Consider the following 25129-nt stretch of genomic DNA (forward strand, 5'->3'; position numbering starts at 1 on the left):
GTTTCAAGTTATAATTTGTTTTGACTTTGGTCAAAGTCAAACCACTCCATATTTAACCAAATTTATAAACAAATATAGTAACATATATAATATCAAATTACTTTTATTAAATCTAAACTAAATATATTTTCATAATATACGGGTCTTGGGTTATAAATATTACTATTTTTTCATATAAACTAAGTTAAACTTGGAATAGTTTGGCTTTGACCAAAGTCAAAACGAACCTGAAACGGAGAAAGTAACGTATTACACATTGCATAACGTTGAATCACATTGTTAATTTTATAATTATTATCGATTTACTAAAATAGATTCATCCAATTGTGTACGATAATTTTTGGATGGCTATACCCTTGCACTCATATCTTTTTGTTTTTTATGCAAATAAGATAAAATTTGAATTTTTAAACTTAAATTTAAAATTAATTTTGGATTTGAATTTTAACCTTAAATTTAGAATTAATTTTGGAGGGTTTTCACCGAAGTTTATTTTTCTGTCTTGAATTTTAGATCGCTAAGAATATATATATAAGTTTTGTACACAAATTATTTTTTGTTTGTAAATATGTTGTTTGATTTTTTATTAAAAAATCAAAAACTTAACTAAAACCCCAGATTGGTCACTTGTTCCAAGAGTTTAGTTTTGAATTGTCTCCTAATCGTTTAGCTAAGCACGTTCGATGCCGAAACTACATTTTTTTCCGGGAGTAACTAAGGGCGAGTTCGAAACCTGCCCATCTTGTCTAATCAGCGCAAGTAAAACGAAGAAAGCCATTAGCACATAATTAATTAAGTATTAGCTTTTGCAAACCTGAAAAATGAATTAATCTGAACTTTTTAAACAACTTTCATATAAAACTTTTTTCTAAAAATTATACCGTTTAATAGCTTAAGAAGCGTGCGCACGGGAAAAAGAGGAAAAGTGTTACTGGTTAGTCGGTTTCTAACGGTGCCTAATTCATATTAGAGTTCAGGACAAGCTTCTCCTGTTGACACTTGGTAGTAGTAGTACGTTCGGAAGGCACAGAAGTATGCTAAGCCAGGTTAGGCTGGAAATGCCATCCGTCGATCCGTCCATCTTGACTGGACGAGCACTCAGGTTGCTGGCTGGATGCACGGCGAGGGAACTACCAATTCAGTTGAAATTAAATACAAGCGAAAAAATTTATTAACTATTAACTTTTGTATATATATATGTGATTTATAATCAAAGGTCAAAAGTACCCATCACAGAAACCTGCGAGAGGATAAAGGCTATACTTATTTCTTTCTTTTAGAGCTCACCTCCATGCGTGTCCGAGCATATGCACAGTACAGCATTGCTTTGTTTCGATCATCGAGCAGCAGGAGTACGATCCGAACAGTGTTTAGTATGGGCTATTCGATCTTGTCACTCACACCGCAAAACGGCAAAACGGGTAGTAAAAAGGAAATGTGGAGATACGGCCTTCTCTACCAAGAAGAACTCTTCCTCGTTGCTTCTGAAGATTACAGTTAAAAAAAGGAGACGTGTATAGGATAGAGGCAGAGGCCCAACAAACACATGCGTTGTTTGGACTTCGGAGTGTGCTCGCAAGTCGTAACTATAGCTGGAGGCAGGGCTCGAGGAAGCTAGCATAGCTTTGTCCGTTTGTGATTGTTTTACTAACTCACTCTCACACCGTCATCACGACATAGCGCGGTTCCGGGTGATCGAGGTCAACAAAGGAGATGATCAATAATGGGTCACCTATATTGGTTGTCAATGACAAATGTTAGTGCCCTTTTGCATAGGTAATGTCCTCATTCACCCAACGGACTGTATTGTTGTGTCTTCTCTTGTTAGTCGTAGATAAGAAAATAAAAGATCATGCGATTTTTATAGCTATTTTACTATATAAACGATGAAATTATTTATTATTGAATTAAAAAATTTTGATTGACATTTTTTTATAAAACAATGCATCGTTTAACGGTTTAGAAAAATATACGCGTAGTATAGAAAATGATAATATGAAAAAGAAAAAGAAGCGCGGCCTATATAGCTAACTTACGTACTACTACTACATTACATCCAAAACAATTGTTAAAACAGTGAGTACAACTACTAGTGCACTTGGTGCCATGTTAAAATTTTCCCTTAAACTTTGCGTGCAAGCTAGCTTCCCTCGAGTGGTGCCACCTTTAACCTATAGCGCGCGCTCGCTCGGCCAAGACAATAATCAGGTCGCCCCCCTGATCGAAGTTATCAACGAGAAGAACATCATCCGAAGCTAAAAAAACGCTCCTCGTGCCGATCGATCGAGCGAGCAGCAGTAGTTTAAGCGAGGAGGCATGCAGAACGGGGAGCACCCCTCGTGGCCGATCAGCGCCGGCCACCGCTCCATGAATCCCGCCCTGTCGCGGGCATATATATTTAACACACGCATCCCGCTGCCATTGCGTGCGAGGCCATAGCGAGCGCCGACTACGACTGCCAGTGTGACGGATGAACCGGCTGTGTGTATAATGTCCTCAAATTTAGGCTTCTTTTGTTTGATTAAGATAAAGACGGATGATTATATAATTTTTTTTATATCTAGTTTATGATATAAATAAGAAAATTAATTACTACAAAGTTAAAAGTATGTTGATGATCTACTGATCTGTATATTAGAAATATTTTAAAGTACAAAATTATCTGGCAAGAAGGCGTCTTATTGTCAAAATTATTGTGCAAAGCTAGTGCTAGTACGTGTGCAGCCTCGGTGAGGCTGTGGTGGACCGGGGGAGTTAAGCGGCAGGACGGCGGCGAGGGCAACGTGAGGTTAGCGGGGGCGCGCGCCGCCAGCTGCAACTGCAAGCGAAGCGATGCGACGGCGGATACTAGCTGGAAAGCGATTCTTTTCTGGAGAGCGGAGCGGCGTGAGGTGTTGGCCCATGGTCGGGGGGCAGCTGACTGGCGGCGTGCAGTGGGGGCGTCGCGCGCGCGCCGCCGCCGTGGGCGAACGGGACCCAGGAACGTTAACCTGCTCTGGTTGATGCTGGTTGGAACCGGGTTACGGGATGATGGCATGTCTGCGGCTGTACGCTCGTGCGGTGACATGGGTGTGCATGCCCACACCGCTGTTCAATACCACATGGAACCCATATATTAGTGAGTAGTATAATTTTTTTTTCATAATGTGGGTTTTAGGACGAGTTACAACATCTATGTCACTTGATATATACCGGTTTTTGGTTTTGAAGACCTCATAAGTGTGAGTTTCAATTTACGTTGATGTATTTTTTATGGTCAGTAAGATCAACTAACGATTTGCGATGTAATAAATGAAGTCGTCCAAATCGATAGGTTCAAAACCGGCTAGCACAGCCTATTTCAATATCAATTCACTTTCATGGAATCAAACCAATATATGAGCAAATTAGCAAAGAAGATAAATATCATACCTACGTGGCGAGTCACGGAGTTTTCGATCAAATTAGCAAATGTTAACCTTCTCACCCGTGAGGAAGCACGACCATGTTCGGACTGAATGGGGGGGGGGGGGGGAATTGATGTAATATCCTAATACATAGGAGACACGTAGCCGACTTCTGGTAATCAAAGGTATATAGGTTAAAATTTAAATTTTTAATCTTCAATTTAGAGTTAATTTTGGGTTTTTAGGTTACATTTTATTTTTCACTTTAACTTTTAGATCGCTAAGAATATATATATATAAATTTTATTCATAAATTATTTTTCGTTTATAAATATATTGGTTATTTTTTAACAAAAAGGTCAAACGATCACTCCTAATTAAATATGACTCGGATTTGTTAAATTAATTACCACAACATTTATCTCCACATTCAATATCTTTTGGCGTAAACGCGCTCCATGCAGCATGCCGACTCCTACGCACTGTACTCGCCAACTCATCAAGCCAGCTCCTATATGTCACCTTGGCCTGTTTGAAGAGTTTAAGATTGTAAGAAGTAGCTGGTGAGAAGGCAGCTTCTCAAAATCAGAAAAGCTAGATCAGTTTGTTTCTTGAATTCTATAACTCCAGATTCTCAGAGGCTAAATACTATTTAGAGATCACCTGACTTCTGACTTCTGAGCTAGATACCACAAGCTCCTTCCGAACATACCCAGATATTCGGGTAGTTCTCTCACACGAGATGCTTCATATTCCTCCCAGATAGCAGCAGATCGGCTCCCTGCCTATTACTAAACAATTTGGTGCGGCCAAAACAACCAGCACGAGATGCATCCATCAAACCACCACAACAGCTCCATCCGCAAACAATCAACCGCACAATTCTTTGCGGCTGCACTTATCTTCTCGGTATATTTAAATATTTGATACTCTTATATTTGTACTTAATCAATGCACATTGGATGTTCAACCACTCAACATATCGCTGTGTAAAGTTGAAAGAGTTGAACAACTAGATTGGGTTAAGTTTTAAACACAGGATTCTACAAACAAATGAATGAACATGTACGATGGTTATAGTGTTCCTTAGGATTTGTTAAGTTGGGTTTTCTTGGATGCTTTATAGGAAAATAATTGATGAATTTGAAATAAAAGATTAAAATTTCAATGAGGTTGGATCACATGTTAAATTTCTTCTAAAATTCCTATTAGGGTAAGAATTAGTCTGGTTTAAGTTGATTAGAGAATAAACTCAAAACAAGTGAAGGAATACTGACCTACTGGACACTTCCAATAGAACACCACAAATGGGTAAAAAAAAAAAGGAGAGGGTACTCGGGATTGAGTTGTGACAATATAGTTTCTAATGACAAAAGTAATGTCTGGTAGTGTTTAGAATAAGAAAATAAATGCAAGTGCCGCATTTATTTACATAGAACACATCACAAGAGCAATGTCTGGTAGATTGTCAGGAAGGGATTAACGATCATCATTTGGCCATTTAAGTATGTGAAATATGAAAAACGAACGGATCCTTCCTGGACTTGGATGCCACATTCCAATCCTACGGTTCACACTTCTGAGCAGAATCCATCTCTGATTACTGACTATCATACCTTGCCAGGTTGTAGAATGACATGCTGCAAATGACCAAAAGAAAACCATCCTTAACATTAACGATAATCAAACTAGCCATTAGCATGACAAACAAAGAACAGAAGAAATAGCAAAGTGCACGTAGCTCAATTGGTTAGGTTTTTTACGGGGGAACCTTCCTACCCGAGTTTGAATCCTTTGATTTGAAACGGGTGCTCACATTTACAATAGGGATATGGTGTGTGTTCATAGGGGCGAGTGTGCACGTGTTATGAGCACCTGCGTATGTAGTGTGCAAAAAGTGTCCTTTTGTATGTGTAGGGTTGTCAACGAGCCAGGCAGCTTTGGCTCGAGCTGAGCCTAACCCTTGAGCTTTCAAGTAGGCTAGGGTCAAGCTCGGTTAGGCTCGCGAGCTCAGCTTGAGTACATGATCGATAATACTCTTTCCGTATTTTAATAGATGCTGTCGTTGATTTTTATTACACGTTAATCGTTTGTCTTATTAAAAAATTATATAATCATGACTTATTTTGCTGTGATTGGATTTATAACTAAATGTATTTTGAGTATAACTAACATTTTTGCATATATACAATTTTTTTTGGAATACGACGAATGGTCAAATGTGTAACAAAAGTCAATTGAGTCATACATTAAAATACGGAGGACTTAATCATATTAAATAAATGGTAACAAGGACCTAAGATTAATATATAATGCCAGCATATATTAGTTTATCATATGAATATATACTAATTTATACTTAATGTACTATCTCATCAAATAAAAAATTAAAACTACAGTTACAGCCATGCTCGTGAGAAGCCCGAGCTCGACTCATTAAGAGCTCGAGCGGCTCACAGGCCTTGAACTCTTTTGACATTAACTATGATGAAAGTGGCAATTATCATCAAAGAAACAAAGAACGCAGTAAGACTACCTTCATTTGAGTCCTGTTGTATGTGTATGTCACATGAACCAGCCCATCAGATGTCTCAATCACAGCAGGGTATGAGAACTCCATACCATGGGTCTCCTCCAGTGTCAGCACATCCTCCCAGGTATCACCGTCATCCTTAGAAACAGCAACCTTAAGCACCCCTCTTGAGGTGGTGTTGTACACCAGCACTACCCTCCCATCCTTTAGCTTAACTCCATCGATACCTGTAGATCATGTTTCAGATGATGATGAACTGCACTATAAAACGTAGTGTTCCAGCATGACCGGTAATACTAACCGGAATTTGGGTTTGGGAGCTCGGTTGGTTGTGCATAGCTCCAGTTGACACCAGAATCTTTGGATTCTGCAACACAAATGCGACCTATTTCATCGGACGGGCGCAGCAGCATGCGGATTGTGCCACTGCTGGTCTGGTAGAGGACTGGCTGAATTACTCCCATGGTTTTTCCTCTTACGTAAATTGGCCCATACTTCTTCCATGTTTTACCATGGTCCTTGGTGACCTGATTAAGATGAATGCTGATAATAACTAGGTGTGCAAAAGATGCTGAAGAACAGTTGCAGCTGATGGCAGACTTGCCTCAACCCAAGCGCCCCATGAATTCCAGCTTTCAACTGATGTTCCACAGAGCAGGTGGCCATCCTCGAGCAAAAAAGGCTGCATTGTGAGAACTGTGGTAAGGAGAAGATAAGTGGGTACATTGAATTGTGTTATGTGACGGTGTCAAAATACTAAGCAAGTATGGAACAACTACATACCTTGTTCTTGATTGGGCCAAGGATACCAGGTGGGAGTTGCTCTCTCTTTGACCACACAACACCACCATCCGACGAGCATTTCATGCATCCACTCCAACTAAAAAAAATTGTCAAATGCAGCTGAACAGTGGGTGCAAACAATTACCTGGAGTGACAATTGTTGGAAATGCAGAAAAGGGAATGGATCACTCACCTTTCAACAGTCTTGCCAACCTTGTAGAAGAGGAGGATCTGACCAGAAGGAAGCTGGAAGAGAACAGGGTTCCACATAGGAACATTGGGCACTTCATCAACTACTTCAGGAGTGTGCCATGAGCCATTCTGTATTGGGTGAAATTCTTAAATGTGTTAAGAGTATCAGAAAACAGTAACAATACACAGATATGCAGAAAGATCAATATTCCTTCAGTCATTTGGTACTTAACGTACGTAATATTTCTGCAACCAAATTTTAACATCATCAGCACCTTCCTGTGTTCCCCCAAAGTAGGCTACCAGAAACATGTTTTTCTCAACCTAATCAGAAGTGACGGAATTATACAGGAAAGATAATCCATCAAAAGAAAGTTTGAAAGAGAGCAAAGTTTGGATGGTAATCTACCTCAACAATTGTTGAAGCATGACACGTTTTGAAAGGTACACTGCCTGCTAGAAATGTAAACTCTTCCCTCAATATGCTCCAGTTATTGCTCATTTCTGTATCATTAAAAGGAAAACAATTGTACACAAGAAGTTGATACTTTGCACAAGCACACCTTAGATGCTCGAAGAATATGTTCTTATTAGTTTAGCTGCATTCCATAATGTACAATATTTTGTAATAAGTAATTCATGTTGCCAGCCTATTGATCTAGTCTTATAAAATAACTATTTCATCCTTCAAACACACCACTTCATATTTTTCTTCGGTATGGAGGATTAACCCCCGGTCTCTACTCCCCTGTGCAGGCAGAGTAGAAAACCTGGTCTACTTACAGTTTTATGATGTGCAGGCAGGTAAACACATTTTTTTGAGGAAAACAGATAGACACATTATTTCAGTTGTATGTCTTTTCCACCCATTTCCCAGCATCCTTTTGGAAAGGGAAGTTAGTTCATAAACAAAATTCAAGACAAATGATGCCATCCCAGCATTCAAGCGAGATCCAGGAAATACACACCAGAGAATTTGACATTCACATTCTTTTATCTTTCACAATAACAGAGCTCAGCTGAAAATATATGTTGACTTATTGCTAGTATTTGGGAATAGAGAGAAAATAAATAGAGCAGATTGGCAAATCATACAAAACATAGAGCAAGGATAGGGATGGCATCTTAGGAGGACTGAGGCATACCAGAGAGTAGGTCAAACTGCAAGCCCCACTTCAGCAACAAAGAGAAAGAAACTTGAATGGGATATCAAGTGCCACAAGTCAGAGTAACTTCCAACTTGCAAGAGTATATCAAAGAGTGCACAAGATCACAACTTCACATGTAAATTTGAAGATCTCTTCACACAGAGGAGAAGGAGAATGGGAGTCCATTGCCTTCATAAATGCTTGATATAACTGGCACAACTCTTTGTTTACTGTAGAATCACATGGGTGCTTATTATATAGTTGGTTCCTGCCACAAGATGTTGGATATTTATAAAAATATTTTTTTTGTTCCTGTTGGTTTTGGTGACCTGTGTGTGAGTGGGGACAATGAACTTCAGAAGTTGTATACCAGTGTATAATTTTGTCTTTTCTTTTATTATCCTTATATAGTGTTGGTTTTTGATATACTAACCATGATTATGGTTGCTTAACATCTAAAAATTCTAAATAATTACGAATTGCTGTTCTGGTGCTCTGTTATGAGAAAAATCCCAGGTACATACTGTTTACCAAAAATATGCTAGCAACCCTAAACCAGATTCCAACTGAGTTTTTTTTTTGTTGAAACCAACTAGTTCAATAGATATTTCATCTTCTGCAGTGTACAGTTTTGATAGATCCAAGAGTCAAGACAGAACAATTTTACTATATTCCAACCTATTGTAGTACTAATAAAGAAAAGCTCAATTTAGTACATACCAGGTTAAAGATTACAGTACCTGGATGATAATGTAAGAAGGTTCGTCTGCTTTCTATAGGATCATTGTACAAGCATATTATGGAGCCCTACCCAATATGAAGTCTTTCTTTAAAAAAAAAGATAGATATATAATTTTACCAAGATAACCATAATTTATTTGCTGGAAGTTGTATCACAGCAAAAGGGGCATCGCACGTTCTCACTTAAAGTACTAATATCTTAGATTATCACAGCATGAAGAATAGCCTTGTATGAAACACATTATGCTAAACTGTGGGGCATATGTACAGATGTTCCAATACCATTGTTGATAGGAATCAGGAACATTATCGACTAGGTTACAACTGCAAGAATTATTCAAATGACCAAATATAGCCCCAAAAAATCATTGAGAACCACAGCAGCAGAGTCCAGCCAATATGATGTGAAAAACTTATGTGCATTGCAATTGCCAGCAATAACTCTCCCAATAGTTGCAGACTCACAACCTCACTATGCCGCTAGGTTGAAGAACAACATGCTGTGGATCATTCAATAGCATTATTAAAAATTGTACCAGCTGAATGGAAAATGTTGTTGACGGAAAACAAGATCGATAGTTTCTTTTGCATGCATCAGAAAGGTTTACCTTAATCTGTGTCCGGTTGTATGTATATGTGATATGTATGAACTCATCCATGGTCTGGATTACTGCAGGATATGAAAACTCCATGCCTTCAGTATCTTCCAATGTCATCACTTCGTTCCATGAATCACCGTCGTCCATGGAGACTGCAACTTTTAGTGTTCCTCTGGAAAAGGTGTTGTAAGCAAGAAGTACTCTCCCATCCTTCATCTTAACTCCATCAATACCTTCAGGTTCGAAGTCCATGATGCAGAGAGAGAGAGAGAGAGAGAGAAGAGAGAGTTATTAATATTCTTGAAAAATGGATCAGTATGAAAAGAGAGACTATTTATTAATGAACACCCAGAATTAGCATATGTTCAGTGCTCAGTGGTCACTAATACGCAAAAACTTGCGATCCTAAAATGGGTACTGAAGCAAAGGAAAACTAGTTTAGTTAGTAGGCGAACAAACCAGAATTTGGGTTTGGAAGCTCAGTCTCGTGCACATAACTCCATGTTACACCCCCATCACTGGAATCAGCCATGCAGACACGGCCAATTGTCTCAAAAGATCGCAGCAACATCCGAATAGTCCCATTGGCAGTCAGGTAGGGAACTGGTTGGATCACCCCAAGTGTTTCACCTTCAATATATATAGGGCCATACTTCCGCCACGTTCGTCCGGCATCTTTTGTGACCTGTTGATAAGAGTAATTAAATCTTCCACTGTGCATGATGTGAAGGAAATGCTTGATTTTAGTTTTTTTCCTCAAAAGTGACAACGTAACGAATACCTCAAGCCATGCACCCCAAGAGTTCCAGCTTTCAACAGATGACCCACATAGCAGGCGCCCATCTTCAACCAAAAAAGGCTGCATCGGAGAAAATGTCATTTGGTAACCAATTCAATGAACTTTTGCAGAAAATACAACATCACAATGAAAAGGCCAATAAACTACCACTGAGTACTGACTTGTTAATAACCCCATAATGGTTGTTCTGCCAAATGTATTCAGGTTGATAATTTATTCATTATTCTATGGTTACAATAAGCATGCTAAGATGTAAGACTATAGAAAATACCAACAATTTAGACATGCCTTATTCTTACTAGGACCAAGGATGCCAGGTGGTAGCTGCTCTCTCCCCGACCAGGTTATGCCACCATCCAGAGATCTTTTTATGGCACCACTCCACCTGAACATACAGGATATCACAGCATCATATAGCACATTCAACTTTTGCTCCACCTTATGGTTTTGCTGTCATTTGAACCAGAGATAAGAAGATAAATAAGATAACATATGTTCGTACTTTTGGACTTCTTGGCCAATCTTGTAGAAGAGAAGCAGCTCACGAGAAGGGAGCTGAAATAGAACGGGATTCCACATGGGTACCTCATCTTGTTCATCGGCCACTTGTGGAGTATGCCAGCAGCCATCCTACAAGATAAGGTTCTTAAGAAGAAACACTCTTTTGGGTTTAGAGAAAAAAAAAACCAGAAGTATCCTGGATGGTTGAACCCACGATGTATCTCTGCAACCAAATCTTCACATCAGGAGCGCCTTCCATGGACCCACCAAAATAAGCCACCAAAAAACTGTCTTTCTCAGTCTAACAATATACAGCATTCATCTATAAGTAACTTACACATGTCTAGACCAAAAAAAAAAAAAGCCTTGTATCCAAAAGTCATATACCTCTACAATAGTAGAAGCATGGCAGCTATTGAAGGGAGCACTTCCAGCTGGAAATGTGAATTCCTCCTTGACAATGCTCCACTCAGAGGTCACATTTGCAGTTGCATTGATGATATTATGAGTGCTGTCTTCCATATGTTGCCCAATTTCTGCATTACGTTCATTCAGGTTTGTAACAAACTCTATGGAATTATTAACCCTGTTTTTAAAACAGAAGATCAGAACTCTGCACAATAGTTCTTCACAAGTCTACAGAAACTCAACTTAGAATTTACCTCTGTACACTTCTTGAACTGATGCTAATCTCACGCAACGACCTAGATGGTACTATTTTGAAATTGGAAGGTTTCTTGTTCAAGAGGATCCCATGTGGTGCATACAAGAAAAAGAATAGTGAAATCAAAAGTGTATAGCCTGTAGCAGCAAATTTTCGCCCGCTAAATTGGTAAAGGGTGGCCATCACGTTCTGCAGGTGGGTCCCTTCAGAAGCTTAACACAGAAGGTTTTTCAGACTTTCAGTTATAGTCCCATCAAATCTACAAAAGGCACAAAAGAAAAGGTCAGTTTACAGGGCATTATGCGGCCGCGAAAGAAAGATAGGTGCATCAAACAGAAACATGAACCACAAAATTTTCAATCAAAGTAAATTTACTGACGAATAAAGAAATGTGGCTATCTTGTTTCCTAAACAATTTAGATAAATCAAATAAAAGAAAAAATGGCATGCACCTCCTGGTTTGGTATGTATACTTGCAATTAGCAGAATGATAAACAGTACGCGGCAATGCATTTCCTAATACGCCAGGAACGGCAATCATATGACAAGTAATCAAAACTCGTCAGAAGCAATCAAGATTTACTTCCACAGAAACGGACCTCCCCTCCACCATCAAAGCTGCAAGACTTCACCAAACTAGACCACCAGCAAGGCAGGAGATGCAAATCCAGGTGTCTCGTTTTTCTAGTACTAGGCACTAGCTCGCTCACCATGACCACACCACACTGCTCTCTTCACAGAGTTCTTCGGCTCTTCAGCTACTCCTCCCCTCAATCCCTTATCGTTAAATAAGCCAAAAAAAAGATGGAGAAGAAAATCCTCCATGGCGATCCCCCAACCGGACTGCTCACCGCATTACGTAAAAAGGAAACAAAATCGAGTGGGAGAGCACGCGCGCGGGGCGAGTCTTCCACTTCCACCACTGAACCCGCGGGCCGGCAAAGCATGACAAGACGCGGCCGCGCCGACTGACCTGGAGGTGCCCGCGCGCGTGCGAGCGCGGAGGAAGGTGGAGACGACGGCGACGATGCGGGTGGCGGAGGTGGAGCACGGCGAGGTCGAACTCGCGACGGCGGCGACGGAGAATTTGGGGACAGCGATGGTGGAGAGAGAGAGAGAGACCGAAGGCATGAAGGAATGCGGTGCACGGGAGCGTGGGCCCCATCGTATCAGTGGGACTCTCGGAGGTGGAGCTGGTCCACCACGTGGCATGTGTGCACCTACCTGTTCTTCAACGGTTTCAGCTCAGGAGGTTCCTACTCTTTTACCTAGTTTACCTTTATTTTATTTTTTCTTTTTGTCAAGGTCATGTGTTACACGGGTATGATAAAAAAGAAGAATTTAGTTGGATCAGCAGGGACATGAGAAGTAATTTAAGGAGTTAATTTCATGAAAGTACCAAAATAGGTTTAAGTCAGTGTATCCTAGAACTATGATTTAGCATTAAAATTATCTCAAACTAATGAAATGTCGCAAAACTACATATTTAATAATAAAATTATCCTAAAACCCTGTGTAGTTCTGTGATAACAACTATTAAAATTTGTAGTTTTATGATATTAGTCTTAAATTTATAGTTTGGGATAAAGTTTATACTAAATTTGCAATGTATTTATACGACTCCTAAATCTATGGTTTTGCAATAGTTTAATCAAACTAAAAATAAAGTTTTATAAAACTTACTTATAATGTAATCGACGATCGTACGAACAATGCATCAGATCACATGTAAGGGGCAGGCTAACAAGGGTATATAGAAGTAAATATAAGAGAAAATTCCCTACGTAGATCAATTTTCTTTTGTACCCCAAAATTTTACCTCATTTCTTACATACCCATGAGCTTTTATTTTGATCCCCTCTACATCATTTTCGTTATTTGACCATTAAATATTTTTAAAATAATTATATTATCCCTATCATACATATGTGCTACCTACTCAAAATTTTCATGTGAAAAAATAAATTATACGGAGTAGTAAAATAAAAGGGATATAATCATTTAATGCCAAACTTGGAAAATAAAAGATTTTTCTTTGAATTTTTTAAAAAGTTATGATTAGATCCACACAATAGTTTCACCATAAAATTGAGAATTAAAGTTATATGTTATTAGGTTTAAATTTTGGGAAACGGTATGAAATTCATCAAATTTGATTTGAAATTTATTTAAAAATTTTAAATGTGTTTTTAGTTTGTGATGACATAATTCCATCATTCCATCATAATTGTTTTTTTACAACGAATCTTTTTATTTAAATATGTTTTTTAGTTTGTGATAAAATAATTCCAAATCGGACGAAACTACTGTAAAAAAACACTCATGGAAGTACATTAAACCAATGTTAATAGTCGAGAGAGTTGGTATACTTGCCTAGTTTTGCAGGAGGGAAATCGCCGTGGTTGGGGCAGGCAAATGGACATTTTCCGGTCCGCATATATACGGGCCAAAGATTGACGTGATCAAGGCCCATGTAACAAGACCATAAAAGGCCGAAATGTGCATAATTATGCGAGACAAATTGGGCCTTAAGCTCCTCCCTAGGCCCGCTTAACGCTGGCCCAGAACTAGGCGGTTCGGAACCGGATCACAGCTCACTGGCTGGGGTTAGACGGCGACCACGACGATGACGACGACGGCGACGGCAACAACGGCACCACGCCACCACCACCACCACCACCATCACCACCACCCTCTCCTCCCCGCGTCTCAACCCACCGGAAATCCGTTCAAAAGCACCCACACTCCCGCACGCCATGGCGTCGCGAGCGGCGGCCGCGATGTTGCTCGCCGGAGCCGTCCCTGTGCCTCCCCGCCCACCCGCAGCCGCAGTGGCAGCCGCCGGCGCCAGGTGCTGCGGGTGGAGGAGGCGACGGCTCGGGCTCCAGCGCGGCGGCATTCGCGGGAGGGTCTCGTGCTGCTCCTCCTCCCACCGCCGCGCGGCCCCGGACCGCCCCTCCTGCAGCGCGGCTGAGGTGAGCGAGCACACGCTGTTGGTCCCCCCCATCCAAATTTGCTTCCAAGTCGCGACGTTCTCCTAGTAGTAGTTGCGTGGTTATCTGGTTTGGTGCAGGAGGGAGTAGTGGTGGAGCTGCTCAAGGGCGCGGTCGCGGCGCTCGCCGTCATCGCCCAGATTTCCGTGTCGCTCCCGGCGAACGCGATCCTCTATTCGCCGGACACGAACGTGCCGAGGACCGGGGAGCTGGCGTTGAGGAGGGCCATCCCCGCGAATCCAAACATGAAGACCATACAGGTAAACCGCATCAGAATCGGCGGAGCTGCGGCTTAGTGCTTAGTACGGCTGTCGGCTGGGGCGTTGTCTCAGATTCTTCGCGCGCGTTTGCCAGGAATCGCTGGAGGACATCTCCTACTTGTTGAGGATACCGCAGAGGAAGCCGTATGGCTCCATGGAGGGAGACGTCAAAAAGGCCATGAAGGTAATAACATAGCTCTTGCGTCTTCTTCCTATGCTATGTTTGCTTCTCTACGCTTTGTTACCTTGTCATTAAACTCGCTGAGCTTCTTGTCCCAAAATACTGGTATTTAGAACAGTTGTGCTCTCGATGCAGATAGCAATGGACAACAAGGATACGATTTTGGCTAGTATACCTGTAGAACTCAAGGAAAAAGGCTCGAAATTATATACTACCTTGCTTGAAGAGAAGGTCAGTATTCAGTAAGTTCTAGGTTGTGCACAAATGCACATGGTGAAATGCAGTTTATGAAACAAAAAAAAAATCCGGTTTCTTACTATGAACGATTTTTACCGCTACTTTTGCTAGCTGAGCTACTCTGGAATCAACTGCAGGGTGGTTTGCAAACTCTATTGAAATATATCAAGGAAAATGATCCTGATAAACTTTCGGTCGCACTTGCTTCATCTCTAGATACTATTGCTGAATTGGAGCTTCTACAGGTAACTCTATTAAACTGACAAAACGTAAGAGTTTCAATATGCGTAAAGGAGGTTGATTCTACTTCAGTGATGGGTGGATACTTAAAGGATACAATTTCTTTCACCAGGCTCCAGGTTTATCCTTCCTCCTACCTGGACAATATTTGGAATATCCCAGGTGACCTTTTGTTGATCTCTCCAAAGCTTCAAATGCATTTCTTGTCATATTGGGACATTTTTCTATATGGAAATGTGTCTTCTTGTCACTACCATTGTTTTGAGGGAATGATAGAGATAGGTCTGAAGATTGAAGGTGACATTTGAATATACTGACATAGAAGAAACATGCATGTTGTTAGGGTTAGGCTAAGAGTTAAGCTTAATATAACAAGGCCCTTCTCTGCCTAAGTCCTTGATGGTAAAACTCACATAATCAGTGCTGCTTTTATTATGTTTCTGAAATGATTTCATTGAAAACGTACCAGTGTATTTCATTATTGTGGACTTAATTGGTTGTTGCCAAACTCACCAGTTTGTCATATTTTCAAACTCACTGTATAAACCCAACGTCAACTTGCATGTATTTCACTTAATAAAAAACTGTCAGATCATAAAGCACTTGCTAGTTAATTCCAAGAGGAACTTATTTTGTTTATAGGTTACGAGCACACCATTGCATAGTGTTGTAAAATCATTAAAGGCCAAATTGGTAATACGTGGTAAGAAAATCACACAGGCATTATTCTTTTTAACTCTCGAGGAACATAGAAATATTAGTTGATTTTTTCTTTAGCTAAGCACCTCAGCAACAATATAGTCAGCATGTATAGCACATGATTAACAGATTCTGTAAGTGTAATGGTGCTTTAAACATTCCATCCCTGTGGCACTTATATTAAGGATCCAGTTATTCCTCCAGTCCAATCTGTAACAAAATGTTTATATGGAGTTTAATAACAACTTCCTTTATTAGGCTAACAGGAAGAGGAGTTGTTGAATTCTCAGTTGAGAAAGGTGATGGTTCAACATTCTTTCCAACTGCTGGTGGTGAACCAAAAAGTGTTGCTACAATTCAGGTAGCCAATTGCCTGATAGACTGATACTGATACGTAAACATTATAAAGCAAGATTTTACTTTCTGTAAAATCAGAAGTGTTTAGTTGTCGTTCTTATTGATGTCTCTAGATAAGACTGTTATGATGTCATCAGTTTCTTTTTTCTCATTCTTGGTTTTGGGAAACCCTATGGCGTTGAATGGCTATATAATTGTCTTGCATCATAACCTGCAATCTTTTGATAGTGACAAATAAGAATTTTTGCATTTGTTGCTATTTTTGTCATGCCATGGTGTGCAGGAGTTTGGTTTTCACATATCATTGCCATTAAACAGTGCCATGTGTCAGCTATTGATTTTTTCAATATTATCCAGATAGTGGTTGATGGATACTCTGCCCCACTGACTGCTGGAAACTTTGCGAAATTGGTAAGGTAGCTTAACTCCCAACCCAACTCATTATCACTAGTAGCTCTGATATCTGAAATTCAGAACAAATAACACCAAAGTGATTGTCTTCATCGATGTAACATCTACAAGAACATCAATTTAAGACCACATGATGTCAAATTGTGCTAAAAAGACTCTTTGCAGGTTCTTTTTTTTTTCAGTAGTTAAATTACCTCATATGATTCAATGAAACACACTTCCCTTCAGGTGTTGGATGGGGCATATGATGGGGTAACACTGAAATGTGCAAGTCAGGCAATTATTGCAGATAATGAGACTGGTAAGAAAGGCTACACTGTTCCATTAGAGGTCATGCCTGCTGGACAGTTTGAACCGCTATACAGAACTCCACTAAGTATCCAGGTCAGTATTCCGCACTGCTAGGTCTGTTTTGACGGGGTACTTGGATCTAAATCCTTTGGATTTAGTTCAAACTGGAGGTGAATCTTAAAAGGATATCAAGAAAAGAACTCATCTGGACAACCCTGAATATCACTGAAATCTGAGAGGACTTGCCCTCTCCCATAATTCATTTCCTTTTTCTACTTGATCTAATCCAGGATGGAGAATTGCCAGTCCTTCCATTGTCTGTATATGGTGCAGTTGCTATGGCACATAGTGTTGATTCTGATGAATATTCGTCACCAACCCAATTCTTCTTCTACCTTTATGACAAGAGAAATGTGAGTCAAATGGATGCATCTTTAGAACTAGAGCACTTGTTAGCCCATCTATTTTTATTTCAGATTATTGCTCAGCAGCTTGCGCGTTTATCTCTCTTGTTGTGACTTGTGAACCGTATTTTCTGAGCGATTCTGGTTTCCAACCCCCGTAGTGTATCCTCTGAATCTCTGATAAGCTGATACTATATAGTAGCCCTAACTGTGTAAACACTTTAATTTGTTGTTCCCTCATCTTCTGCAGTCTGGTTTAGGAGGAATATCTTTTGATGAAGGACAATTTTCAGTTTTTGGGTAAGCAGCAACTGCAGTTGCATACCTGTGATCACCAAATAGCAAGCACGGTTTCTTGTGTATTAACAAGAAAAAAACTTTTGTGTTGAATCAAACATCTGCAGGTATACTACAGATGGAAGAGAAGTTCTTTCACAGATTAAAACTGGAGATATAATTCGTTCTGCCAAGCTTGTACAAGGCAGAGAGCGCCTTGTACTGCCCCCAACAGCGCCGGCAGAGAGCTGATGGTGATACAATACAACGGCAAGCTTTGCAAACCGGAAACATTCTTTCATTGCTCAGGAGACTTAAAATGTTTACGGCATATAAAATATGTAAACCTGACTGAGCAGCTCATCAAATTTATATATATATAGAAGCAATGCAAATTTTCAAAGTTGTCATTTTTGGTGCATTGCTACTTCACAATCTGAATGGAGTGGAATGAATCCTGAATGGTAAGTACTAATCAATCTTGTATTGTCAGGAAGGTGCCCTCCCTTGGCGTGCATCTCTCGTTGAGCCACGCGAGAATGTCGGCGCGGACGCGCCCGATGTTCTCGTCGGGCTCACCGAAGAGCAAGGAGTGCATCATCCCGTCGTATATCTTGATGGTCTTGTCCTTGCTGGCGGCGGCGTCGTGCAGCGCGCGGCTGATGGCCGGGTCGGTGACCTCGTCGGCGCTGCCGTGCACGACGAGGAACGGGATGGTGACCTCGCCGAGGCGGGCGCCGAGCTCGTCGGTGGCGCGCAGCAGCTCGACGACGGTGCCGAGCCTCGGCCGGCCGCTGTAGCGCACGGGGTTGCGCGCGGCGACGAGCCGCTTGGCGGGCACCTTGACGGACTTCTCGATGAGGTCGGCGGTGGGCACGATGGGCAGCGTCGGCGCGAACCGCGCGACGAAGGTGAGGATCTGCGGCAGCGGCCATGGCGGGCGGATCCGGTCGGAGATCTTGCACATGGGTGCCACCAGCACGGCGCCGGCCCACTCCTCCGGCGGCGTGCGGAGGTGGATGAGGAGGCAGATGGCCCCGCCCATGGACTCCCCGAACAGGAAGCACGGCAGCCCGGCGTACTCCTCCCGCCGCCTGACGGAGCGGAAGAAGGCGAGCAGGTCGGCGATGGCGGAGTCGAGGTCGGGGACGAACGCGCGGAGGCCGTGGGAGCGGCCGTGGCCGGGGAGGTCGGCGGCGAAGCAGGCGAAGCCGGAGCCGGCGAGGAACGCCGCGGTGGACTGGAACGTCCAGCTGACGTCGTTGCCGTAGCCGTGCACCATGAATACGAGCGCCCTCGGCGCCGCGCCACCTCCACGGGGCCGCCACGCCCGCGTGAAGAGGCGCCGCCCGCCCGGCGCGGTGAAGTAGGACGACTCGCCCTCCGCGCCGTGCGCGGCGTAGTATTCGGCCTCCGTGGCCGGCTCCTCGCCCCAGAAGTTCACGGCCGCGGCCGCGTCGCCGTCCGGCATGGTGGGCGGTGGGAATCAGTTGTGCCGGCGCGTGCCGTGCGGATAGGGAACTACTGATGGTACTCGTGGTGGCCGGCGAGTGGGGGGAGTCGTTGCGTAGCGGGAGGGGAGTACCCGATTCCTCCGTTTTTTACATTATAACCCTTTCGAAAAACTTTTATCATAAATAGATTCTTAGCAAAACTTAACTAAAAATAAAGGGACCCAAAAATGAATCCTCTACTTGGCACCATGGTTATTGGCTTGGACGTCTTGACTCCATCAAGTTATTGACATAGAGAAGATGACTCCAAAGATATTGTCAGGAGGACCTATCTGTAAAAAAAAAGAAAAACCTATACGTAGAAAAAGTTTACAAAAAAAAATCCTTGGCACTAATATGAACTAATGTGGCTAGCCTTCATTTTTAAATACTTTTTCTTACGCATAATATTGTTTCTATAATTTTGTATAAATATGTCTTCAATGCCAATATTTTAAGAGCCGACCTTTCGTATGTCTTGGCTACTAGGGACAAGAATCTCGTCCTCAATGAGCATAGCGCCAGGACATTGGACCTTAGCGTTAATGTAGTTGGTGTGAAAAAAATTCGTTCTTAACTAAAGTTTTTTAGGTTTATTTATAAATAAGCTTTTTAATAGGGTTAAAATGTAAAAAAATATCCACTCCCGATTCGTCGTCCATGGCTGGGATCTCTTCTCGTTCCGTTCGTCGTTTCGGTTTTCGTGGTTGTTGAACAGCTAATTCCGCGGTCCAACCGGCCCACTGATGCGATAGCGAGATTACTGGAAACGCAGGCTTCGTATGCTATTCCCATTAGATGCAGGTTTGGAATTTCTCTATCACGAAAATATAAAGGGCGACCCGTCGTACTACCATATTCTAAACTAAACTAGTGCCTTTCCTTTTCTCCTTTTTAAAGGATATTTTTTTCCTTTTTTGCAATTTGGCAGCCCAGCCCATTGGCCTAAGGCTTCCGGCTTGGTTATTGAGCTGAGTTAATCAATCTTTTTTTATTTTGAGCGACTCACAACTCCTGAACTATAAACATTACTTTTTAATAAATAAATATTTTATATAGATTTTAAAAGAAATTAATTAAATTTATTTTCAAGTTTATAATAGTTAAAACCTAATTTCATACGCTAATAACCCATTGCCTTTTGGCACATGAATAGTCGGACCGGCCACGTTCGATCTGAACACCTTCTAAAGTCCTAAGGACGTTTTTGGTCTGGAGGATTTTTAAAAGGAAATTGGAAAAAAAAGGAAGTGTTTTATATATAAATTATTGCGTTTCAAAAATACCCTAGTGGTGGTATGTCTTATTTGTCATCTCCTTCCTGTATGAGCTTGTTTGGTTTGGTAGCATGGGAGCCAATTTTTGCAAGACAGTACTGTCATTGCACTAGTTCCTACTTGGACTTTGGAGCCAAACACTCTCAAATCCTCTGCAATTTCATTCCATGCTAATGGTAGAGGATGAATAGTGCACTGTCATTGGATCAATCTCAGCCCTCCGTTTCGTGGTAGACGGCGACGAATCAATATGCTACATCGATTTGCTACAATATAAAATAGTAATTATATTATTATTTTTTGAGCTACAGTGCATATGCTACAGTGTTTTGCCATCCTCTCTCTCTACTTTTTTACTTTGCTACCCTGTCATTGCTTAGCAATGGTGATCCGAATTCAGGATTTTACTAGAGGTATTCTCTGTGCCGGCAAGCCGGCAACTTAATTGAAAGCTTGGAGCTGTATGGCCCACGAACCTACCCTTTTGTTTGTACCACCAGCGTATCCAATTCACTGCTGTGATGGGCCATGTCCATGTACTCTCTTTACTCCTTTTCAACCAGAAGAAATTAAGCAACCAGTGAAAAGTGGGGTCCGGTCCGGTCGCCGCCTCGCCGGACTGTCCGGTGAGACGATGACTAGTACAGTAGAGCAGGTGCAGTAGCTTACGCTGGGCTGCCCACCTTTCAGTTGTCGTGCGTACTTGCATGGTCCTCTCGATCTGCAATATACACAGTGTTTTGAGATGCTTGCGTGCCACGGCGAACACATGCGTACAGTGTCTTGCAGTTGCATCTTCGGTACGCGTACGGTGATTAGTTTTACCGAAAGTCTTGCGTAGTCACACGCCAATTAGCTAGGCAATCAACTTAATTATTACGAGACCAAAGCTAACAAAAAGACACGGTCGATCAAGCCAGACATCTGATGAACTGATGCTTCCTACGCATCCCCACACACTCACACACACTCGAAAAACTAAAGCAGTGATCCACTGCTGCTCCCGTTGGCTGACTGGGAAACGTACGTACGCACGCAGACCGATGTCCATGCAAGCATGCATGCACGGCCACATTATTATTCCGGCGACGGGTGGTAGCTCGGCGGCGAAGTACGGCGGCGAGCCGGCGGCTTAGGGAGAAGCCGAGCCGGGATGGAAGGGGTTGGGCACCTCGAAGCCGGGGTTGGGGACCCAGGTGTCGTCGGCGCCGGGGAGGTACTGCCCGCTCTCGGCGGCCGGGACGCTGTGGTCGAATCCGGTGATGTCCGGCACGTAGTTGCTGCCGAGCTCGAACCGCCCGAGCCCGGGGACCAGCACCGTCCCCTCGTGAAGCAGCTCCGGCTGCTTCACGTCCTCCCCGCCAGCCGCCGCCGTCTTCTTCTCCTCCGCCGGGACGCTACGCGCTGCCACGGTGGTGGAGCACGCCGCGGCCGCAACCAGGACCGCGAGGACGAGCAGCGCCTGCACTGACGACGACGACTTCGCCATTCCGATCGTTCGTCGTCAACTCACTGATCACACGAGAAAAAGCGATCGAGCTAATAAACTAGCTGTGTGTGGCCCTGTGACGCAGACGCTTGCGATGGATGCTGATGTGTGTGAAGTTGGTGACGCCGCGGGGCGATCTTATATAGGCCACGTCGATCAACGCACGCACGCACGCCGGATGGATGCAGTAGCGCGAGGGAGAGGGGGAGAGAGAGAGAGAGATCGAGAGCGAAAAGGCGGTGCGTTTAATTTCCCGGATCATACGGCCCGGTCGGTACTCCACAATGCTGCGTGTTTGGCTCGGTGACCGTGCGCTTGCATCGTGTTGTGCCACCGTCGGCTACTGGTATCATGGTATATCAGAGATACCAATGTTCTCGTCACCGTAGACATCTTCGAAACCTCGTCTGATGAAGCATAATTATTATCTTTTCTTGTGATTTTTAATGGTTAATTTCTTGTCAAGATCATCATGGTTATCGTGATAATCATGGTTTGCACGGTGACAGTACCGTCAGTTTCGGCAACAGGACGGGCTGGTACTACCGCTGCCGGTTACCCACTCGACGCTCGTAGGATGGATCCACGGGAGATTGAGAGGGGCCCCTCTTCTCTGCCTAGTTAATTCAGCTGGCAGTTATGCCCAGGGTTCGTCCAGCTACTCTGACCTGCTCATTATAGCGCCGGCGCCGGGCGGCCGCGATCATGGCATGGGGCGGCCAATTATTTCGTCAGGCTCCATCGTCTCGAGATAGATCTCTAATCCTTGTCATCTACTAGTATTACTGTAATAAGCATGACAGTGTGTGCTTTCGAAATGCTACCTGTCACAAATTTGCATGTTTTCCCAAAACAGACTTGAATTGGGTTCAAATTCGCTACTCGCTACTCTCAAAGCAAAAACGACAAGGGACAAGTTATTAATATTTGGTATCTCAACGCAGTATAACTTTGTCTAATTAGTCACTGCTACGAAACGGAACAATAAGGCCACCCTCAGAACGATTTTTTTTTAAAAAAAATACTTGCATTATAAATTGTTCCATCAAAATCTACATGAATTGATGATTTGATATAGACATCGCCGTTGTTAGTTCTCTTCACGATAGAGATGTTGAGTGATGATCAATAAATTTTGGCCAATTTATTTGTCGGAAAAGAAAAAAAAAACAGAGGTATGATATGTTTGGCTCCAAAATGGCCCTTTTGGCCGGTTGGACATCAAACAAGCCAACACTTGAGTAGTCTACACGCAGCCTCCAACTAATTTTGGTGGCTTCGGTACTAGGATACGTGTCTAATGATTGTACAATTGATTAACTGCTTAATTATGCATGATCTTGCCTCCCATTTAAATGGTAGTATACATACGTTCTCCTCTCAATTAATTAGCCCGCTCTCTCACATACACATCCTGCTATACAGTCGCACTACCTGAATCTTGATCTGACACAATGGAGCGATGGATTTTCAGTTGAACAATCATCACATTTTGATCGATTGGGTGCTGATTAAGCGTGCACTACGTTTAATTACCAAAGCTTTTTTTCCCTTGAACAGAGAGCACGAACAGAGCTCATGATGATTGCCGAACAGAGAGCACAAACACACCACGACTGCATGGTCTGGAACAGCTAGCTAATTACTCCACCAGAGATTAATAATTGACCGGCCGTAGTTAATTAACCCAGAAAGACAGCCACAGCCAGTGACCCATTTCCATGATTTTTGGCAACGTACTCCGTAGCTAGCAAATGAATGAAATCTGTGCATGCAACTAGAAACGCGGCCATGCACGATCAAATGGGGTTGGGTTTTGAGTCCCGTTATTGCTCTGCCTGGCCGGTGCCTGCAGCCGAAGAAATGGGAAAAATTCAAAGCCACAGCTCAGCGCCTCTCTTTTCCTTTTTTTTTCATATACTTATGAGGTAGAATTGTAATTTTCAAATCTCGAATTTAAAGTTAATCTTGAGAATAAGGAAGTTTATTTTTTAACCTTAACTTTTTAAACACTAATATATATATATATAATTTTTACTCATAAATTATTTTTTATTTATAAATATGTTATTTGATTCTTTCTATGAAACATCCAGCCAATCACCCCAGAAGATCAGCTTGAAAATCGCAACGCTAGTAGTATGGCCCTGTTCAGTTCTAAAAACATCACATCGAATTTTTAAACGTCTAAATAAAACATTAAATATACAAGAACATTAAAACTAATTACATATTTATGGGGGAAATTCGTTTGATAAATCTGTCAAGCCTAATTAGTACATTATTAATCATAATTGCTACAGTAACCAATATGTGCTAATGATAGATTAATTAGACTCAAAAGATTTGTCTCGCGGTTTCCAGACGGAATTTAAAATTTATTTTTATAATTTAATACTTTAAATCTGTGACCGTATATATCGATGGAAACTCTCTCTTAAAAATTTTTTGGGAACTAAACGGACCTATGCTACAAGCAACAAACTGGGATTCCCTGCAGCAGATGTACTGCGCTAGAAGTTTCGATTTGCTGGACCGGGTACGTCACGGCGGTGCGTGACTGTAGGTACCTTCCCGGCGGTGCGCAATTTAGTGCAAGCTAAAAAAGGCAGGACCAGTTTCTTGGATGGATTCGTTGGATTTGTGATTTGTCCTCGCTGTAACCGTCCTCTGGAACTGCTCCATACAGGACGTAATGTCTGTTGTTACATTTTCCATCGTTTCACGGTTAAGTTTACTACAAATGTCTTAATACCCTCGATGATTTAGGTTTATGTATAAGCTTGACAAAACGATTAAAAATTTCGTCTGAATGCTAGTATGTGCATTTTACGTAACTAATGAAGCTAAATAATTAATTTGGAAAATTTTGACATAAAATTTAAAAATAAAACAATATAGTAAATTAAATTTTTTATTTGAAATTTAATAGGACAATATATTTTTTATTAGGAGCACTCTTAAAAAAATATCGTGAACATTGATAGTTCCATCTTTGTATGAAAACTCCTCATTTTTATGACTTTTAGAAAATAAAATAAATACATATTTTATTATATTATCTAAAAATATTTTTTTCATAAATAATGTATCCATAATAAACTTATAACAATAATACTCTCATGTGATAAATTTTTACATTTTCAAAAACATGATCCATAAATTTCTATATTCA

At 41.8% G+C, this 25129-nt stretch overlaps 4 protein-coding genes across 8 annotated transcripts; 1 reads left to right on the forward strand and 3 right to left on the reverse strand.

The window, feature by feature from the left end:
* Positions 1-4718: 4718 nt before the first annotated feature.
* On the reverse strand, positions 4719-12430 carry LOC102704903. 5 transcript variants are annotated; one of them, XM_015839851.2, is made up of 10 exons: positions 12320-12430; positions 11345-11605; positions 11070-11268; positions 10897-10983; positions 10684-10811; positions 10470-10566; positions 10164-10241; positions 9842-10067; positions 9392-9615; positions 7326-7398 (listed from the first exon to the last, which is right to left on the reverse strand). In XM_015839851.2, the coding sequence occupies exons 2-10, from the start codon at positions 11527-11529 to the stop codon at positions 7393-7395; spliced, it is 1230 nt and encodes a 409-aa protein (XP_015695337.1). In that variant the 5' UTR covers positions 11530-11605; positions 12320-12430; the 3' UTR covers positions 7326-7392. The 5 variants fall into 5 exon arrangements, with proteins under 5 accessions (XP_015695339.1, XP_006657848.1, XP_015695337.1 ...); XM_006657784.3 differs by lacking the exon at positions 7326-7398 and adding an exon at positions 8041-9283; XM_015839853.1 differs by lacking the exons at positions 9842-10067; positions 10164-10241; positions 10470-10566; ... (3 more) ...; positions 11345-11605; positions 12320-12430 and adding exons at positions 4719-5026; positions 5923-6146; positions 6221-6446; ... (2 more) ...; positions 6896-7023; positions 7132-7218 and having other exon boundaries at positions 7304-7398; positions 9392-9459.
* A 1595-nt stretch (positions 12431-14025) lies between these two features.
* On the forward strand, positions 14026-18096 carry LOC102720816 (peptidyl-prolyl cis-trans isomerase CYP37, chloroplastic). Its single transcript, XM_040526080.1, has 12 exons — positions 14026-14321; positions 14420-14599; positions 14694-14783; positions 14916-15011; positions 15155-15262; positions 15370-15419; positions 16215-16317; positions 16671-16724; positions 16953-17108; positions 17306-17428; positions 17670-17719; positions 17824-18096. Exons 1-12 carry the CDS (start codon positions 14103-14105, stop codon positions 17945-17947), a joined length of 1353 nt encoding a protein of 450 aa, XP_040382014.1. The 5' UTR covers positions 14026-14102; the 3' UTR covers positions 17948-18096.
* LOC102721098 (caffeoylshikimate esterase) lies at positions 17823-19258 on the reverse strand. The gene has a single exon (XM_040526081.1). The coding sequence runs from the start codon at positions 19164-19166 to the stop codon at positions 18171-18173; it is 996 nt and encodes a 331-aa protein (XP_040382015.1). The 5' UTR covers positions 19167-19258; the 3' UTR covers positions 17823-18170.
* Positions 19259-21317: 2059 nt separating this feature from the next.
* On the reverse strand, positions 21318-22062 carry LOC102705449 (putative cell wall protein). The gene has a single exon (XM_006657786.2). It carries the CDS (start codon positions 21952-21954, stop codon positions 21598-21600), a length of 357 nt encoding a protein of 118 aa, XP_006657849.1. The 5' UTR covers positions 21955-22062; the 3' UTR covers positions 21318-21597.
* Positions 22063-25129: the final 3067 nt, after the last annotated feature.

This window comes from Oryza brachyantha, chromosome 7 (genome assembly GCF_000231095.2).
Source record: "Oryza brachyantha chromosome 7, ObraRS2, whole genome shotgun sequence".
In the NCBI taxonomy this organism is placed as follows: Eukaryota; Viridiplantae; Streptophyta; class Magnoliopsida; order Poales; family Poaceae; genus Oryza; species Oryza brachyantha.

Excerpts from the sequence above, each read along its gene's own strand:
- LOC102704903 (XM_006657784.3), bottom strand. The coding sequence starts at position 11,529 with ATGGCCACCCTTTACCAATTTAGCGGGCGAAAATTTGCTGCTACAGGC. Across the intron at positions 11,269-11,344 it reads AGTTCAAGAAGTGTACAGAG|GGTTAATAATTCCATAGAGT; the intron begins GTAAATTCTAAG and ends TTTTAAAAACAG. Across the intron at positions 10,567-10,683 it reads ATTGGCCAAGAAGTCCAAAA|GTGGAGTGGTGCCATAAAAA; the intron begins GTACGAACATAT and ends CTGTATGTTCAG.
- LOC102720816 (XM_040526080.1), top strand. The coding sequence starts at position 14,103 with ATGGCGTCGCGAGCGGCGGCCGCGATGTTGCTCGCCGGAGCCGTCCCT. Across the intron at positions 14,600-14,693 it reads CAAACATGAAGACCATACAG|GAATCGCTGGAGGACATCTC; the intron begins GTAAACCGCATC and ends CGCGTTTGCCAG. Across the intron at positions 16,318-16,670 it reads AAAGTGTTGCTACAATTCAG|ATAGTGGTTGATGGATACTC; the intron begins GTAGCCAATTGC and ends AATATTATCCAG.
- LOC102721098 (XM_040526081.1), bottom strand. The coding sequence starts at position 19,166 with ATGCCGGACGGCGACGCGGCCGCGGCCGTGAACTTCTGGGGCGAGGAG.
- LOC102705449 (XM_006657786.2), bottom strand. The coding sequence starts at position 21,954 with ATGGCGAAGTCGTCGTCGTCAGTGCAGGCGCTGCTCGTCCTCGCGGTC.